At 34.9% G+C, this 20,780-nt stretch overlaps 1 protein-coding gene across 3 annotated transcripts in view; it reads right to left on the bottom strand.

The window, feature by feature from the left end:
- BCHE (butyrylcholinesterase) overlaps positions 1 to 20,780 on the bottom strand; it is a 91,274-nt gene that overhangs the window by 64,722 nt on the left and 5,772 nt on the right. For 2 of the 3 annotated variants that reach the window (XM_037525769.2, XM_054700727.1), the window contains exon 2: positions 18,256 to 19,780. In XM_037525769.2, coding sequence (XP_037381666.1) covers positions 18,256 to 19,772 — 1,517 coding nt within the window. In that variant the 5' untranslated portion in view covers positions 19,773 to 19,780. Of the gene's footprint in view, positions 1 to 17,589; positions 17,912 to 18,255; positions 19,781 to 20,780 lie in introns of those variants that run through there. The other variant, XM_037525770.2, reaches the window with a different exon arrangement.

Genomic DNA, 20,780 nt, shown 5'->3' with positions numbered 1-20,780 from the left:
AGCCAGGTGCAACCCACATGGCACAGCAGATCTCCCTGTCCCCCCTGCTGCTCCCCCTCAGCAGTGTATTTCAGTAGATCCGCCTGTTCTGCTCTCCACTCTGTCCCTGGTGAATCATCTTACCACCCGCACCTCTGGTCTGCACCTCAGTTCTTGCATGGATAAATAAACAAATATTAAAAAAATAAAATAAAATAGGTCCATGGGCCTCCCTGGTGGCGCAGCGGTTGAGCGCTGGGTTGAGAAGCTGCCCGCAGCCTCTGCAGCGCGGGTTCGATCCCCGGCCTCTGGGCAAGGGTCCCACATGGCGAGCAGACCTCTCCTGCCGCCCGCTGCTCCCCTCACCAGTGTATTTCGACAGTCTGCCTGTTCTGCTCTCTGCTCTGGCTCTGGTGAATTCTCTCACCCTCCCGCGCTTCTGAATGTACCCAGTGCTTGTATAAATAAATAAATAAATAAATAAATCTTAAAAAAAATAGATAGATGCATGGTTTCTAAAAAGAAAATAAGTGAATAGAATTTTGTACATGATTATGATGCTAACATAAAAATAAAGTGTTATACCAATCACTATATCACTCCCTAAGTACACGAGAAGTTTGCAAAAATCTCCCACTAAAAAGCAAAATACTGAAAAAAACTATAGCCTTCTCCATTCCCCATATACCCTGGTTTAATTTCCTTGCCCAGCCTCAAAGATCTTGAAAAAGTTGATTCAAGTCACAATTTCTAATTTTCTCCTCCCATTCTTTTTACTATCTCCATTAAAGCTTTAGTTGCCCCCATTACTTCAAAACATCACTTCTTTGCCACCAACAACCTTCACGTTCCCAAACCCACAAACCTTCATATAGTTGCCTATAGCTTTCATAATATTCATTCTATATTTTATCTAGGTATTCACCCCCTCCTTGAAATGCTACCTTCACTTGTTCTTGGTTCTTGGCTGCCTATGTGTCCCTGCAACTCACTGGCTTCTCATTCTTTCTTCTATATCCTCCCCCTCCTTCAGACTCAGACTTTAGAGTAGTCAGACAACCTCCATAAGTAATGAAATCCAGTCTTGTGACTTAAATGCCATATTTATTGTTGTTAAGATATCAAATTTATATCTCTAACCCCACCTCTCCCTTGAATTCCAGATTTGTGACAGAATAGCTATTTTAATGTTCCACATGTCTGCGAAGTTGGCCCCTTGAAATTTAAAAAAAAAAAAAGTTCTTAAATTTAATTAGTTTTAATTAAATTTAATTTAAAGTTTAAAATTTATAAATAACAATTTTTACTATAAAATCTGAACCATATTCTATCATAGTGTCCCTACATCAGAAAATAACATCTCTGTTCTTCTGGTGGCTCAGGCCAAAACTTTGGAACATCTTTTTTTTTTTTTTTCCTTTCCTTCATTTAATCTCTCTTATCCCACATTCAATCTATCAGCAAATCCTGTCAGATCTTCCTTCAACGTATATCCTGAATCTGACAATTTCTTTCCACTTATATCTAATCCAAGACCCCATACTTTCTCACCTGGATTGTAACAAAAGCCTCCTGGCTCTTCTCTCTTATTTACCTACTTGTCAGAGAGATGCTTATAAAGTTTGAGTCAAGTTATGTCACTCATCTGCCCTAAATCTTTCATGGCTTATTGTTTTACTCAGAGTAGATTTCAAAGCTTTATCTGAGATTCCAGCCCTATCTACCTTGACCCTCTGTATTTCTCTGACTTTACTTTCTAGCACTTTCCACTCTTCCATCCACACCATCTGTCTTGTGCTTCCTGTAACATCTAAATACTTTAGTTTTAAGGCATGTCCTGACCATTTTCTCTTCTTAGAAAACTCTGCCTGCATCTAGTGACATGATTTATGATATCAATTGCTCTCTTTGTCAAAGGTTTCTCATGACTGCCATACGAATGATATCACATTCTACTCATATAATACTTTATGCACCTAACTGTACTTAATATTTTTTTCAGAGTTTGATCACTATGAATTTGTTTTGATCACTAAGCTAAATTTATTTCTCTATTGAATTTTCCTTCCATTAGATTATAAGATGTTTTATATTATATTATAACACACAGACACACACACACACACAAATTTTTCCCCTCGATTTCCCTGTGTATATTTTGATTACTGCTATATTGCCATTATTGAGGTAATGCTTGGTGCATATGGTTTGTGAATATATTTTTGAAAGAGTAAATGGAAAAAAGAATCAGCAAACTATCATAATACATTACCCAAATTTACAATAATTTAAAAAATGTGAGTATAAAAATGGTAGGTTTCTACCATTTTTGATAAAAAGTAAATGTAGAAATTTTCATGCTTACAGAAATATCAAACCAAAAAACTACATAATTGGCATTATGATTTTTAATCAAAATAACAGATTTAAACCTACAATACCATTGGTTAATCATTTTGCTCTGTAATGGTTCATTAAATAAAATATATTTTGCAAATATTTTACTTTGATCATAGAAATATTGATATAAATTCTTAGAGAATAATTCAATTTAATTTAAATAAGATAAAGTATCACTTATTTTCATAAACAGATGTGTATAGACAAGTTAGTATAGCACAATAAACCTACAGAACACCCTGTCAGATTGATAGGACCTAGCATGCTAATCAGAACATATCCAAGCCAAAAATTGACTTATAGACAATAAAGAGGGTAGAATTATGCATACACAGCAATTTTGTGTATAATCGACTGAAGAAAAAGTGGAGCAAAAATATTTTCTTAGAACTCATCAGTCTAACCAAATACTGTGTAGTATTAATAATATCTTGTTTTGGTACAGGCAGAAGGCCCAGTATTTTACACAGTAACATATTTAAAGTAACATTGTAACTACTACATTTTTTTAAAGATTCACTTATTTATGTTTACAAGAACCAGGGTACAGGTCACATGTGCAGGAGGGTGGGAGAATTCACTAGAGAAAGAGAGGGGAACAGAACAGGCAGATTGACACTGAAATGCACTGGTGAGGGGAGCAGAGGGCAAGACAGGAGAGGTCTGCCTTGCCATGTGGGTATCTCCCTGGTTGGCTGGGATCAAACCGTGCTGCAGAGATTGCTGACAGCTTCACAGTGCTGTGCTCCACTCCTTGCACCACCAGGAAGGCCCACTAATACATTTTTTTAACTTTGTAAAATTTGAAGCTATTATTTTGTATCTAACAATACTTTTGAAGTATTACCTTTATATGTACTTTTCTGAAAGCATTGCTGAATTTAAAAAATGATGGATTAATTCTAATTTTAGGCTCTTTTCAAGATTTACAAATGAACTGAGTATTGTTCTATTTTTATTTTCAAGTACATAAACATTTTGGAAAACATAATGAACAAATCACATTTTTATTTCCAAGTAAATTATTCTTATAAAGAGGATTTTTCATATTTTAATTAGCACTGTTATACTACAAATGCCTGAGTTTTCTCTTATTCCTTTGTAATAGAGTATTTAGAAACATTTGTTAAACATATTTTATTTTTAAAGCTACCTTCATAGATGTGATCCTTAGGGGGGATCAGGTTTCTCTACTCATTCCATTGTCATTGATGGTAAAATACTGCTGCACTCTGAAATGGGTTTGTATGTGATCTTACGTATGTTTTAAATTTTCCCATAACAAAATGATTCCTTTTCAAATAAGTTAAAGTAGTGTATATATGTTTTTAGTCACCTATATATATTTTCAATCAGTTAAACATAAATAAATTTCTTCACAAGAACACTGCAGTTAACATTTTTTACTTTTATCCCTTGCTGAATAATTCCTCACCAAATTCCTAAGGAGAAAAATAATTTAAAGTGGTAGAACACAGATGCTATCATAGCAATAAGGTAAATTGAAGGAGACTTGAATATTGACCCTTTTGCAAAGTCTCAAAATGTTCCAATTAGGATAATTATGATAATGCACCACAAATGATTATAAAAGTAGAGGAGAAAGATCTTTTTCTTCACTTTGAAAACCACATGAACTATTATATGTCAGAAAGTCTAATTATATGTCTGATAATAATTGTACTGGATAGCTAGATGATAGTCTTTCACAAATACAAACTTGTCTCTACTGTATATCTAATTTTGGTCTGTTCTCTGCCCCTTAACTCTCAAACATTAACAAGGTGGGTAACAGTATGCCTGCATGTTTAAATTATAAGTTTTCAACCACAATTACTTCTTAAGTATATTTAATGATTGCTTTCAATAATTCATGATGAAGGCAGCCTGGTGAATAGATGTATCAAGGAAATTAAAGTTAATAGTGTTCAGTCACCTATTAGCTCAAATTCACTTTTCTTCTATGGACCACACTTTTCACAACTGAAAAATATTAGACAATGTTATCATTTCAAGTATTTCATAACTTTTCATGTTTGATACCTTCCACATTAAAACTAACTACTATGCTTCTGATATACTTAAGACATATTTTATTAAGCAGTGTAATGTAATAAACTGCAAGAATATTTATTTTGTTGAATGGTGAACTATAATGCAAATAATAAAGAGTAATTTGAAAATTAATTTATTAACAAAGGGATTAACACTAACTATATATAAGAAGTGATGAGTCACATACTAAATTATTATTTAGAAATTTGAACTTCAGAAATAGTACTGGTTATTCAATTAACACTTCTTTGACTTCTCCTTAGAATTTTATTGCCTCATGGTAATAAAAATTGTTTCAGGAAAAGGGAAAAACACCGAAAATTCATCTAATGTGGTGAGTCTGGGAAGACGACTACAGAGTGAAGACACTAGGTTTACAAACTGCACATATGCAAAACTAAATAACAGTAAAATAACATAACTGCCCACCCCCTAGTAAAAAAGATGGCCATAACACAAACTAAGAGAATGTTCCTGTACAAAAAGGTAGAAAAATACTTTAAGTGTGCTTTGTTTAAAGGGAAAACATTCAACAAAAAAGTGAAAATGTGGAAATCTAGCTCAAAAGAGAGAAGATGGCCTCCCTGGTGGCACAAGGGGTTAAGCACCGCACTATGAAGCAATCCACAGCCTTTGTGGTGCAGGCTTGATCCCTGCCAGCCAGAAAAAAGGCCACATGGTGAGGCAGACCTCTCCTGTCTCACCCGCTGCTCCCCTCAGCAGTGCATTTCAGTCAGTCTGCCTGTTCTGTTCCCCACTCTGTCTCTGGTGAATCCTCTCACCCCCTACATCTCTGACCTGTATCCCAGCTCTTGTTTGTATAAATAAATAATCTTTTTTAAGATTACTTAATTAATTAATTTATTATTTTATTTATTTATTTATACAAGTACTGGGTACAGTCAGAAGCGCGGGAAGGTGAGAAAACTCACCAGAGCCAGAGCGGGGAGCAGAACAGGCAGACTGACAAAGTACACTGCTGAAGGGAGCAGCAGGCATGACAGGAAAGGTCTGGGTGCCATGTGGGACCCTCCCTGGCCAGGGATAGAACCGGCGCTGCAGAGGCTGAGGCAGCTTCGCAGCCCAGCGCTCAATAGCTGCGCTACCAGGGAAGCCCAATAAATAAATCTTTAAAAAATAAATTTATTAAAAAAAAAGAGAGAGGAGCAGTTATTATGCAGAACCTCCTATAGCCATTAACTTGGGTACAAGTTAACATCAGGGACTCCTTAGACATAGTACTGCACTGGGTAAGGGGGGTGCATGAGGTGGCAGCCAGGATGGAGGGTGCACTTTGGAAGAGTTGCATGGTTGGGGATGCAGACTAATGATTATTGACTTGAATCCAAGGCTCTAAATATAGAATAACTGGATACTGAATTGGCAGGGAGCAGTAGGTCAGAGCACTTCGGTCTCCTTGTAGAAGAGGCTACAATTTGAATTCTGGACTGAAAAAAATCAAACCACTTACCACTCTCCATCCCAGAATGAAAACCAAAACAAACGATTGAAAAAAACAAAACAAAACAAAACTAGAATCCCAACACATGCTACTACTAATAAGAACAAACACTAAATGATAAAGTTCTATGCTGGAAAAGAAAAGAGAACAACTCCAGCCAGTGACACCAAATTAACTACAATATGTTTCTAGTGCTGCATCTTTTGCTTAAAAACTAGCCTTGAGTGGAAAAAAGGACATAACACTATAAGAGAATTTAAGACCAAACAACTTATGTAGAGGAAAGGATCATTGAGGATCCCCACCACACAACACAGTAGTGTGTGTGAATGCCTGAATCCAGAAGTGACCATTCATGCCCTACTGCCTAATTCTTCCTTAACACCAAGTGTCCCTCAATAGTACAAATCTTCACATTACTTCACAAAGTGCAAAGACAACCATATGAAAAATCTATCCCTACTATAATTCATAAAAATATTTGTAAATGAGGAAAAATATGAGCCCATCACAAATGTGAGACCAAAAACAACCTGAGTGGCATCCTGACAAAACAGAGCGATAGAGCATGACAAGAAGGGGAGCTTAGGATAGTGGTGCTTGCAACACATATGGAAATTAAAATAGATAAAGGGCCTCCTTGGTGGCGCAGGGTTTAAAGTTTCAGCACTAACAAGCTATCTCCAGCCACTGTAGCATGCGTTTGATCCCCAGCCAGGGAGCTGATCCAAATGGTACAGCTGACCTCTCCTGTATTGATTCCCTCAGTAGTGTATTTCAGTAGATCCGCCTGTTCTGTTCCTTACTCTGTCTCTGGTGAATCTTCCCACCTCCTAAACCTCGGCCTAGACCCCAGTTCTTGTATGCATAAATAAATTAAATGATTGTTTTAAAAATAGATAGAAAAATGTAGAATATAAAGAGAATATGAAGCAGCTTAAATTAGAATTAATGGAACTAAGGAACTATAGCTGATCTTAAAAATACAACTGAAGTCCTCAATTTCAGTGGAAATAATGAATGAAATAGAAACTGTAAAGTTAGAGAATACAAAAATAGAACTATTGTTTTAGAGGGAAAAAATAGAAAATGAAATAGTCTGAAAGACATTTAGGATTACTTAAAGAGAAATAACATCTACATCATTGGGGTCTCAGAAGGAAAAGAGGAAGGGAAAGGCACAACAAATTTATTTAAATAAATCATTACTAAAAGTTGTCACAATCTGGGAAATGAACTCATTGGGCCCAGAGGCCCAATGAGGAGTTTCAAATAAGGCTCAATGAGGACAGACAACACACCAAGACACATTTTAATAAAGGTGCTAGAAAGCCATAAAGATAGAATATTTTAAAAAATCAATAAAAATAAATATCTAAGGGAACACTAATCAGTCAGTGAACTTTTCAGGAGAAATATTGCAAGAACAGAGGGATTGGAAGAAAATATTAACTTAAAGAAAAAGATTGCTAAACCAAAAATCTTTAGACAGCAAAACTAACATTCATGACAGAAGGAAGAACAAGGTATGTGAAAGAAATATATAAAGAATTTAACAACAAGCTGCAAGAGAAATTATAAAGAGATAATTAGAAAGCAACAGCAAATGAATCAAGGTTATAGAGATATAAATCACTTAACGTGTAAAAGGAAGAAAATACCAAAATGTTCCTTAAGAAACAACGAGAAGGCTTCCCCTGGTGGCACAGGCAGTTGAGAGCATCACTGTAAAGCTGTCCGAAGCCTCTGCAGTGCTGGTTCGATCCTGGCCGGCCAGCGAGGGTCCCACATGTCATGGCAGACCTTTCCTGTTGCAACTGCTACTTCCCTCAGCAGTGGATTTCGTCAGTCCACCTGTTCTGTTCCCCTCTCTGTCTCTGGTGAATCCTCTCACCCTCCCGTGAATCTGGCCTTTACTCTGGTTCTTGTATAAATAAATAAATAAATCTTTTTTTAAAAAAAAGAAAGAATGAGAGGTTTGGCTGTCTAAAGTGTCACACAACTAACTTTTCATATAATACATTCAATAAATTCCCAAATAAAAATTAACAAAAGTAACAAAGACAACAGAAATCAAACTTAAACACAACAGACAGTAAACCCTAAAAAAAAAAAAAAAAAAATAGATAAAGGCAAAAAAAAAAAAATTAAAGACAAGGAAATTACAAGGAACAACTTCTGTCTAAATAACCACCCGAAATGTAAAGGTCCTGACTTCACCATGCAAAAGATGTAAAGTAGCTGACTGTCTTTCAAAATAAGTAAATGTTTCTATTATTTACAGAAATACACCTTGTCAACAACAACAAAAACAAAACAAAAATTATAGACTTAGAGATAAAGACTGGGAGACAGCAAATGGAAACCAAAAAATCAGGATCAGCTATATATATATATATATATATATATATATATATATATATCTAATAAAGTAGACTTCCAGTTAATAAAGACAGAGATACAGAAGTATACTACAAAATGATTAAAGTTATAATACAACAAGAAGTAGCAACACTCACGTGTGTGTGTGCACGGAATGATGAAACCTTTAAAAACCTAAAACATACTATAATAGAACTTAACAGAGAGACAGATAACCCCATATTAATAATTCTGGAGACTATAATACCCCACTTACTATAATGGGAAGATCAACATGACAAAGCACACATAAGAAAATAATAACTTTAAATAAGGAGCTAGATTGAATAGGCCGAACAGACAACCAAATCACATTTTACCCCAAAGCAGATGCATACACATCGATCAAAACAGAAAATATAGTTATTCCAAGTTGGAAAATAAGTGAACCTATAATTTATTACAGATGAGACAATATTATATACAGAAGATCATAAAATACCTATCAAAACATGAGTAGAAGCAATAAATGAAAACAGAAAAGTAGCAGATTACAAAAACATTCAAAAGCATACTGCTTTTTATATACAATGAACAAGAAATAAAATAAATTAAGAAAATATTTATAATTGCTTAAAAAAAATTAAATACCTCAAAACCATCTAACAAATGAGGTAAAAAGACCTGCATACCAAGAATTACAAGATGATACTAAAGGATTTAGACAATGACATAAATAAGGAAATGAAAGGATAGCCCATACTCATGGATGGGGAGAATCAATAAACAAAGTGACTATCCTGTCAAACATGGTATACAAACTTAATAAAATCAACATTAAAATAAAAAAGAAATGTTTTCAAAAAATTAAACAGAAAATATTGGAAAAATACATTCAATTATAAAATCAACCCTGAGAACAGAAGAAAAGAACATCTGAATTCCAAACACAAAATTAAGCTTAAAGTAAAAGACTAAACAACAATCTTACAAGTCAATGGGGGACATCTCCTCCTCCTTCAAAAAACAAATGAACAACAACAAATAAAAAGGCTGCAGTTCACAACATATATAGCAAAGGGACATCAAATTATATAGAGAAACTATTATAGAATTGTAAAATCTGAAACTAGTCATTGGCAGTACCAAAAATGTAGCAGGGGACTTGAATACTCATTTTCAACAATGGACAGATCAACCAGAGAATATCAGAAATGAAATAATAGCATTAAATAAGAATTGGACAACATGAGTTTGATAGATAGTCATAGGAAACTATACACATAAAAAAATGAATATACACTTCTGAACTGCAAAAAAATCTAAGATAGACTAATATTGGATCATAAACTAATGACAATACTTTTATAAAGATTGAAATCACATCAAGATTTCCTTTATCATAGTGGATCAAGCACAAAAACAAAGCAGGGAACACCTGCTTTATAAAACACAAAAATAAAGCAGGGAACACCTCTAATGTGTGGAAAGTGAACAGCACAATATTGAATATTTATTGGATTGATAAGTAATTTAATGATAAATTAAGAAATATCTGCACTTGATCTTAGCCAAAAGGCCGAGAAGCGATTAAATTAAGAAATATTTGGAGAAGAATGAAAATGAGGACACTATCTATAAAAACTTGTGAGACACAGAAAAAAACAGTAGTAAGAGGGAAAAACATAGCACTACTGGCCCACATAAAGTCCAAGAAAGAGTTCAAATAAATAATCTTACCTCTTTTCTAAAGGAATTGAAAAATAAAAGGGACCCAAAACCACTAAATTAATGAAATAAAAATTAAAACAGGAACAAATGAAATAGAAATAAAAAAGACAATCCAAAAGAATAATGATGCCAAAAACTGGTTCTTTGAAAACATTAAAAATTAGAAAATTTCCACCTAGAGATCTCTAATTCAAAAAAAAAAAAAATCTCTAATAATTCAACATTCAGAAGTGTAAGAGAAGTTACAAAAGACCTTTCAGAAACATAGTTTCATTAAGAGCATATTATAAAAATCTATATGCATAAAATTGAATAATCTAGATTAATAGTCGAAGCAGCATCACTAGTGATTTCTACTAAACCTTCAAAGATGAACTTGTACCTATCCTTCTCAAATTCTACCATGAAACTGAAATCACTTGAATATTTCCACACTCATTGTTGAGGCCAACATAGCATAGCAAAACCAGACAAATACATTGCAAAAAAAAAAAAAGGGTACCGATCAACACCCCTGATGAATATAGGTGCAAAAATGCTCAGCAAAATATTAACAAATTTAATTCAACAATATATCAAAAAGATCACACACGTAAATCAGTGTACTCGTCACCCACCCAGGAAGACAAGTATGAAAATCAATCAATCAATGTAGTTCATAACATCAAGAAAAAAATATATAAAAAATATATGATTGTATAAATAGATGCAGAGAAAGCATTTGATAAAATTCAACATACATTTATGTTGAAACCATCAAAAAAAAACTGGGGAGAGATGGAACATGCATCAGCATAGTATAGGGCATATATGGCAAATTCACAGCTAACATCATAGTAAATGATGAAAAATTGAAAAATTTTCCTCTAAGATCTGGTGCAGGGATGTCTACTGTCACCACTACAATTCAATTAGGCAAGAGAAAAATACAAAAGGAATCCAAATCGGGAAAGAAGTAAACCTATCACTATTTTCAGATGACATGATAATATACACAGAAAACCCTAAAGACTTCGGTAAAAATCTAACTGATATAATAAATCAATACAGTAAACAAAATCAATATATCACAATATATTGTTTCTATATGCAAACAAGTTTAATGAAAAAGAAATCAAGAAAACAATCTGATTCACAATTGCGAAAAAAAAAAAAAAAGGAAAGCAATAATACCTAGGAGTAAACTTAACAAAGGGAGTGAAGATCCTGTATAAGGAAAATTATAAGATATTATTAAAATAAATGGAAGCTACAAAAATTGAAAAGGATATTCCTTGCTCATAAATTAGAAGAAGTAGCATTTTCAAAATGGTCATCATATCCAAAACAATATATAGATTCAATGCAATTGCTATATGGGTTCCATTGGTATTTTTAAAATAAATGGAACAAAAGTATTGAAATTCATATGCAACAGCAGAAGAACGTGAATACACAAAGCAATTCTGGGGGGAAAAAAAGAAAGCAACATTAAACTCATATACTTCAAACTATACTGCAAAGCTACAGTTATCAAAATAGTATGATACTAGACTAAAAACAGATGCAGTCCAATGGAATAGAATTGAAAGCACAGAGGGCCTCCCCAGTGGTGCAGTGGTTGGGCGCTGGGTTGCGAAGCTGCCCGCAGCCTCTACAGTGCCGGTTCGATCCCCGGCTGCTCCCCGGCCACTGGAGGAGGGTCCCACATGGCGCACAGACCTCTCCTGCCACCCACTGCTCCCCTCAGCAGTGTACTTCGGTCCTTCTGCCTGCTCTGCTCCCTGCTCTGCCTCTGGTGAATTCTCTCACCCTCCCCCGCTTCTGACAGTACCCAGTGCTTGTATAAATAAATAAATAAATCTTAAAAAAAAATTGAAAGCACAAAGATAAATCTTCATATAACATGGAGAGTTTATCTACTACAGGGACTTAAGAGTTTACATGGAGAAAGGAAAATATGTTCAACTAATGGTGTCTGGGAAAATGGGTCAAGTGCAAATGACTGAAACTAGATCAACATTTCACAACATAGACTAAAATTAACTCATAATAGGTAAAGACATGTATATAAGACTGGAAAACAAAATACCTTAAAGAAAACATTGGCTAAAGAGTTCATGACATTGTTGCAATGATGTCTTTGAGTATTTGCCTCTAACAGCAAAAGAAAACAAGCAAACAAGAAAAAATATATACAATCAAATGAAACTACAAATAAAAAAAAAAAAACTTCAATGTGATGAAAAATGTTTTCTTTAAAATAGAAAGACCCAAAGACCCTACTGAATGGGAGAAAATATTTGCATATCATGCATGTAACAAAGTGTTGATATCCAAGATATATATACAACTCATATAACTCAACAATCAATCAGAAATATTGAAAATGGGAAGAAAACCTAAACAGCACTTCTCCAAAGACTGCAAATAGATGGTCATTGGGCTCATGAAATATATATATATATATATATATATATATATATATATATATATACACACACACACACACACACACATACATACACAAAAAGAAATACTGCTCAGCTCAGGAAGAAAAAAAAAAAGGGAGATGAACACTTGCCTTTCATAGAGAGGGCTGGAGAGTATAAGTCAGAAGGAGAAAAACAAAACAAATACCAAGTGGTTTAATATTAATAAAAAAAAAACTAAGCAAAGCATTGAACAAAATCAAGCCAATAACAAATAGCAGAACTCTTACTACAGAATACCAAAGAGGGTGCAGAAGGGTGGTGAGCAAAGTTGAGAGTGGTCAAAATGGACTTGTGGAGAATTATGGGAACTTTGGTAGTGGGTGTGATTCTTGAGATCTGAGGAGGCATCTCCCTTTGCTTCTGAATCACAGAGTATTATAAACAAATGTCATCTCAATCTAGAGAAAGAGAGAGGGTTATCAGATTAACTGACTTCAAACTTTATTATAAATCAATGATACTAAAAATAATATAGTGTGACACAAAAATAGATATATAGATCACTGGAATAGAAGCAAAAGCCCAGAAACAAATCCATGTAAATACTGGCACCAACTCAATGCTAAAGCAACTATGACCACACAATAAGGAAAGCAAAGGCTCTTTAATAAATGGTCCTGGAAAAATTGAAAAAACACACATAAAATAATAAAGTTGGATAGCTTCTAACAACACACATAGGAATAAACTCCAAATGAATTAAAGGTTTAGATAAGACTCAGAAAAATATAGAAAAAAATACTGGGCATTTGTTCATTATCATTGATACCTATATTTTTGGTCATTAGATACACATGACAAGGGAATTTCAAATAAAAATTAACAATCAGGATTACATGGGCTTAAATAAGATTCTTACACTGAAAGAAAATACAGTATGATTTAAAAATCTCCCTGTTGGATGCAAGAAAATATTCATGTAATATATAATTTACATAGGGATTTATATTCAAGATATATAAAAACTCATGGAATTCAACAATGAAACACAAATAGCCCAATTAATAAATGGGTAGCAGATATGAACAGACAATTCACCACAGAAGATATCTAAAAAAGGCAAAAGACCAATGAATAAGTGTTCATTAGCCCTCCTATTAATAGAGATACAGGTTAAAACCACAGTGAGTTATCTTTCACTACCATTAGGCTAGCACATGTTAAAAAGAACCCCAAAAATTATAGCAGAGAATGTGGAGAAAAATTAAAGTTGGAGAATGGATAATTTTTATATGCTGCCAAAACTTTGTGTATGTATCTCATTAACACCTCATTCACACTTAGTGTCCAAATGAGTCAAAGGTCATAGCTTAGGAATAAGGGATATAATAGGAACTACAACACTCTCATCCTAACAGATTCAAATAAAGAAATGAAATTTGAGTTTCAGTCTTGCTGAATTAAAGGATTTATATCTTGGACCATCCATGGACCCATGGTTTTAGCAAAATATAAAACCAAGCCTATATACAAATTTGAGGCAAATTCAAGCCTACAAAAATCCCTTAATCAAATTGTCTGGTAGAAAAAGATAATCTCAGTGGAAATAAACATTTTTCAGAAGAGTATAAAGTAGGACCTCCCTGGTGGTGCAGGTGGTTGAGCGCAGCACTTGAAGCTGTCAGCAGTACGGGTTCAATCCCAGCCAGCTGGGGAGTTACCCACATGGTGCAGCAGACCTCTCCTGTCTTGCCCGTTGCTCCCCTCAGCAGTGTATTTCGGTCAGTCGTCCTGTTCTATTCCCTGCTCTGTCTCTGGTTAATCTCTCACCCTCCCTCACATCTGGCCTGTACCCCGGTTCTTATATGTATAAATAAATAAATCTTTTTTAAAAAGAATATAAAGTAATATAAAATTTCCACCACATATTCACAAAATCTAGCACGACTTTGAAAATTACTAGATATGCAAATAAATAGAAAAATAGAAACTAAAGCTGATCCTGATCCACACTGAAACAATGCACAATAATAAGTGCCATAATGACCAAAAAAAAAAAAAAATCCTGAAAACAGTGCCAAGAGAAAGTGTCCTTGGTGGTGGGGACGGGGGTGAGCTGCTTACTGTCAGTGGGCTCTTACCCATACACACAACTGCAAAATCATTCAGGCTCAGTGTCAAACAAATATAGAGTTTATTTAACAAATAGAAGATTGGAGAAAAGGAAATTATTTCAAAGGCCACTGGTGGTGCTTGAGTACATCTGCCTTGGTCCCAATATAGTCGCCTTGCCCTAAGATTCCAGAGGCCTCAAGGATCTGATTATAAGCCTATGAACCAGATATTGAATAATCAAAATCTTAAAGATGTTCAAGAGCTTAAAGATAATCAAAATCTTAAAGATGTTCCTGTCTTAAACAGGAAACAAGGTGAAATTCTTGGCAAAGAAATGAAACTACAAAAAAAAAAAAGAAAAAGAAAAAGAACATTTAGAACTGAAAAACCAAAATTAGAGAAATAAAAAAAAAATAATGGATATGTTCAACCACAAATTGGAGGAGGTAGAGGAGTCACTAAGCTTGTAGATCAATCAACACAACATATTTAATTTGAAAAACACAAACACAACTGAAGGGAACCAAAATTTGACCTCCAAGCAATACTGAGCAACATACTATATGTATAATTAGAGTTCAAGGAGGAGATGAGAGAAAGTGGCAGAAAGAACATGAAATACTGACCCACAATTTATTTAATAAATGTGACATTGAAATAATTAAAAATCAACAGGAAGAATAACAATGAACATCAGATCCAAAATGGAAAACTATTGAAAACAAAAATAGAGTAAGTTTTTATATCAACCAGAGAAAAAATAAAACATATCATATGGAGTGAGGGACAATAATATGAATACAGTCTCACTTTACATGTACTGAAGAGGCAAGAAAGAAATAAAATACATCTTTATGTATCTCCATTATGATGTGAGAAAATATAAATTCCGTGAAGAATTTCAATGTGAAAATATGAAGTCCTTTAAAAAGGCCAGGCATCAAGAATTTTCCTATATTTATTTACAATATCTGGAGTTGTAAGAAAATAATTAAAGTGCATTCAAGTGATTTAATTTGGATAAAACAGTTTGGGAGCAAACAGAAAGAGATAAATAAATCTGATGCAGGGGCCTCCTTGGTGGAGCAAGGGCTTAAGAAAAAAACCTATGAAACAATCCACAGCCTCTGCAGCACAAGTTCAATGCCTGGCCAGGGAGAGTTACCCACGTGGTGCAGCAGATCTCTCTTGACTTACCCACTGCTCCCCTCAGCAGTGTATTTCAGTAGATCTGCCTGTTCTGTTCCTCACTCTGTCTCTGGTGAATCCTCTCACCCCCCCACCCCCCCACCCCCCGCCCATGCCTGTGGCCTATACTCCAGTTCTTGTATGCATAAATCTATAAATCTTTAAAATAAAAAAAAATAAAGCTGATGCACCTTTAGAAATAAGATAATAGTGCTAAGGCAGAAAGTTAGGCTGCTGTTACAATAGTATAAGACATTCTATAGCTACAAATAATATTTTATCTCACATAAATTGGAAAAATACAATTTTTACTTAAACTAGATTTTATTATTTCTTATGCAATTACTTAAATGTTTAAGTATGATATATACCTATGTCAGTACTTTAATGAGTAGTCAATAAAACTGCAGTTTCTCTTTCAAGGAGCTAGGTGACTTTAGGAGGTCCAGCTATTACTGAACATTCATACAGACAAGTCAGTCAACAACAACTGCATGAGTCAAAAAGTCTTGGGGCCTCCCTGGTGGTGCAGGGATTAAAGTCACAGTGCTATCAAACTATTTCCAGTCACTGCAGCCTGAGTTCGATTCCCAGCCAGGGAGCTAATCCACATGGCACAGCAGATCTCTCCTGTCTAGCCCGCTACAGTGTATCACCATAGATTCACCTGTTTTGCCCCCCACTCTGTTTCTGGGGAATCCTCTCAAACAGCTCCCATAACTTTGGACTATACCCCAGTTCTTCTATGCATACATAAATAAAAAAATAAATCTTTAAAAAAAGTAAAATGTCAGAGTCAAGTAAATAGGAATTAAACGCTGAGTTGAACATATAGCTACTCTGGAAGTTAAAAATTAGTAACTTCTGTGTCATTATAAAGAAGAGTTAGAGGGTCTAAAGAGGGCACTGTAGGGTAAATGGAAGTTATCAGGTTTTTTCCGCCCTCCCGCCATTAGAGTCTATGATTAACAGCAGTGGTCTTACATGCATGCCTGGTGGCGGCATCTGGAGTTTGGTGTGGGCATGGTAACTGAGCGCATAAGGGTGGCAAAACAGAGGACAGTGCAGTAGAGTGCAGTAGAGACCCCCAAAGAGACCACGAGGAACATCAGAAAGCCCAGAAAGAGTAAAGATTCGCTGGAGGTTAGGAGGCCTGCCAGCCTCTTGGCCTCCTGGCCCCCTTGCCTGCCCTGCACCTGGTTTTCTTACTACAAATGGTGTAGAAAGATCATTTGAAAAGCCTGACCAAGCCCCTGAGGGCTCCAGGACACCCCCCACACTTACCCACCTGCCTGGATCCAGAGAGAACCTGCTCTGTGCCTTGTTGGCACTTCAGGCCCACAGCAATCACAAGGCTGTAAAGTGTAGTTAAACTTATAACTTTGGCATTCATAAAATCACTGACCTCCCAAGCATTCATGTTTTGAGGAATAATTATTAATTTACACTAAATGGAAAAGTGTTAACCTTATACATAGCAAATAATTAACATTTTTAAGAAAAATTATACCAAATGATTACTTTGTAGAAAGACAGACACAGTAATATGGAGTATAATGAATTCTAAGTTGAGATAATAAAGTTTCTGAGAGTGGAAAACAAAAGTAGAAAGGCAGAAAGCAACAATTTCTCTATTAATATGCTTTTCAATTGTAAAGGAGAGAGAGTGTATATCAGCTTAAACAGGTGCATCAATTTATGAGGTTTTGTAAGCAATCCTTTTAAAAATAAGTGTCCAAATATCTATTTTTATTATTTTCATTGATATTAATTATTACAACATGTAATATTCAAATTTGGGTAAAAAATGCAGTGAAAAAACCTTATTTTCATAGACATCAATTTACACAGAAAATAAACAAATTGGAAAAAAAAAACATTTGAACAGATTAATTTCTTAACACATTTAAGGACATCACCAAAATGCTTATGACAAATGAGGGAAAATAATGTCTCTGATTATCTATCTAATGTAAGAACTTTGACTACTCAGTGGATAACAAATTAATTAAACATAAGAACTTCTGTACTTTTTGTTGAATGCAGGTTTCTTGAAAGCTCTGAATAAACCCATTAGGAAAAAAATGATGAACTATGTATTTTGGGTAATCAGGAGACTGATCTCATAACATCTTGCACTTTGATTTTCCTGAACAGTCATGCATTCCTTCATGTAACATGATGAAAAACATTTTGCTTCTCTTTCCTGAAACAGTGAGCATTTTAAACTTTCCATTAGAAAGCAGGGTCACAGTAATTATAGTTCTCAAGGAAAACATCTACCTCCATACAAGCTTTAGCTAACATTATTAAAGTACTTTGCAATATCTTCGAAAGAAATTCAGAAAATATTTTTCATAGAAGTTTTTTTGATTAATTATTTTAAACACTTGATGTAAGGAATTGGAATTCCTTACAGAATAAAAAACAAAACCGGCATAAGGTACAAAATAATAGATTTTGTGACTTTAATAAATTCTACAAGAGAGAACAAGGGAAACTAAACGAAAGAAAACAAAAGCAAATAAAAAAACAATTACAATTACTTACCCATATTTCGCAAAATTTGCCCAGCTTCTCATTATGGATCTACTCAAACCTTCCTCAGCTTTTGTGTAATTAACTCTTCTTTCCAGCGGTAAGCCAAAGACAAATTCTATTTCATAACCATGCATCACTCCCATCCACTCTGGCCAAGGAAGTTTAGAAGATCGGTGTTCAAAAGAGTACACAAAGGCATTAATTCCCAATTCTGAGAACATTTTGGTAAACTCCAAGGCAGGACATATGATATTATAATCCCCAACAATATCATCCAAGGCCTCACGGTAATTTTCAGCTCTCTCATCTTCTAACCAGTCCATGTAGTGGAAAAGGATTGATTCTTTTCCAAATTCACTCACTCCTGGAAAAGCTATTTTTAAACCTTCTTGAAATTCTTTTCTAGTTATGATACTGCTGTTGTCTTTGCTGAAACCGGGGGCACCATATACTAAAAACATTGTCCCTTCATCTTTATTAACACCTACCAAGATCTGGGTTTTTTTAAACTGTCCAAGCTGTAGAAGTGTTCCTGGCATGTCAGTGAGAAAATCCCCATCCATGATTGGACCAAAGTTTATAGACAAGAGAGTATCATAGGGGACAACAAATACTTCATTCAAAAGAATTTCCTGTGGATCTTTATTTCGAAGGCATTTGATGATATCAGTTTCATTTTCTATGGAGCAACCAATAAATTTTGCTAATGTCAAAGTTCTGTTCCTAGCTTCATAAAGAGGTGTTACTGCCCAAGGGGCATTAGCGGATCCACTTTGCAGAATGGCTCTGGTAAACAAAGGGTGACTTCCCGGAGAAAGTAAATGAAGGCTAACTGAAGCTGCTCCTGCACTTTCTCCAAAGAGAGTTACACTTTTAGGATTCCCACCAAAGGCTGCTATATTTTCTTGGATCCACTGCAGTGCCAACTGTTGATCAAATAAGCCCATGTTACCTGGCGCCTCAGGATTTCCTGGTATAACTAAGAATCCTAGAGCACCCACCCTATAGTTCATTGAAACTACAATAACTCTTTCAACCCTAGCCAGAAACTTGCCATCATAAACATGTAAAGATGATGTTCCGGTTTGAAAACCACCACCATAAATCCATATCATTACTGTAGCATTTTTTGGTTTAGGTACTGGAACCCACACATTCAAATACAAACAGTCTTCACTGAGGTTAGTATTTGGGTTCCACATCTCTGATCCACGGAAGCCGGGAAAGCTTTGATCTATGTTCTGATAGCAAGAATTTGCATATTTTGTGGCATTCCAAATATCAGACCATTTGGTCAAGGGCTGTGGTTTTTTGAATCGAAGTCTACCAAGAGGAGGCTGTGCATAGGGAATTCCAAGAAAGGCTGCCACTGTACCACCAAGAACTGGCAAGCTCTTTCCTCTTACTTTTCCATTTTTTGTCACAATGATGATATCTTCTTCAGTGTGTGACTTTCCAATAAACAACAAGAGCAGGAAAAAACACAAAATAAATTGGATGCATATGATTGTAGACTTGCTCGGCATGCTGATTTCTGAAAAAGATGTTATGTAGGAGTTTTAGCAGTCTCATGCATCTGATTACTATATATTATTGTTTATAATTAACTAAAATATGCTGGTTGTTATTAACCATACAAATTATGAAACCTAATGTATCCACTACTATTACAAAGGTTGATATAAGACATTGGAAAGGTTAGTGATATTTCAGTTTTCAATTTAGAAAAGATAAAAATGGAATGGAAAGCAGAAATTACTTCCTTACTAAAGATTCATTACAAAATATCTATAAGGGATACATAGTATTTAAAAAGGTATTTTGTCCCAGGTATGTATATGTGTATGTAAATTCTGTGATATATATAGATATATATAGAGAGAGAGCTGCAATGAAAGGGTCATTAATTAGTAGTCTATTTATGACATACAATCTCTATCTTAGAGGAGAAAACAGAAGTTCAAGTATTCTCTGAAATATGTACATTTCTAATCATGACTGGATGGTTTTTGGCATAACTGTGAAGTAGATTAAGAACCTGGGCCTTCCTGGCGGTGCCAGGACTTAAGCACAGCACTATGAAGCTATCCGCAGCCTCTGCAGCATGAGTTCGATCTCCAGTCAAGGAGCAACCCACATGGTACAGCAGACCTCTCCTGTCTTGCTGGCTGCTGCCCTCAGCAGTGTATTTCAGTCAATATACCTGTTCTGTTCCCCACTCTGTCTCTGGTGAATCCTCTCAATGCCCATACCTTTGGCCTGTTCCCCAGTTCTTGAATGCATAAATAAAGAAATCTTAAAAAGAAAAAAAAAAAAAGAACCTGTAAGACTCCTTAGACTTCTGCAATTTTGTGATCTTTTTTTTTGTCTAGTGATTTCTTCCTCCATTCAATATTAGCCTACAGTCAGGACAAAATTTAAGCAATCAGTTCATATATTGACTGTTAAGTAACAAAACTAAGGTAATTGCTATTTATCCTAAATCTGTGAAAACTAACAAACCCGTTACCACTATAAAGGTATATGAGAAAATA

Source organism: Talpa occidentalis, unplaced genomic scaffold, assembly GCF_014898055.3.
Source record: "Talpa occidentalis isolate TD23 unplaced genomic scaffold, MPIMG_talOcc4v2.1 talOcc4.4, whole genome shotgun sequence".
Classification (NCBI taxonomy): domain Eukaryota; kingdom Metazoa; phylum Chordata; class Mammalia; order Eulipotyphla; family Talpidae; genus Talpa; species Talpa occidentalis.
Note: the sequence above shows the minus strand (reverse complement) of the source record. Positions and strands in the feature narration are given on the sequence as shown.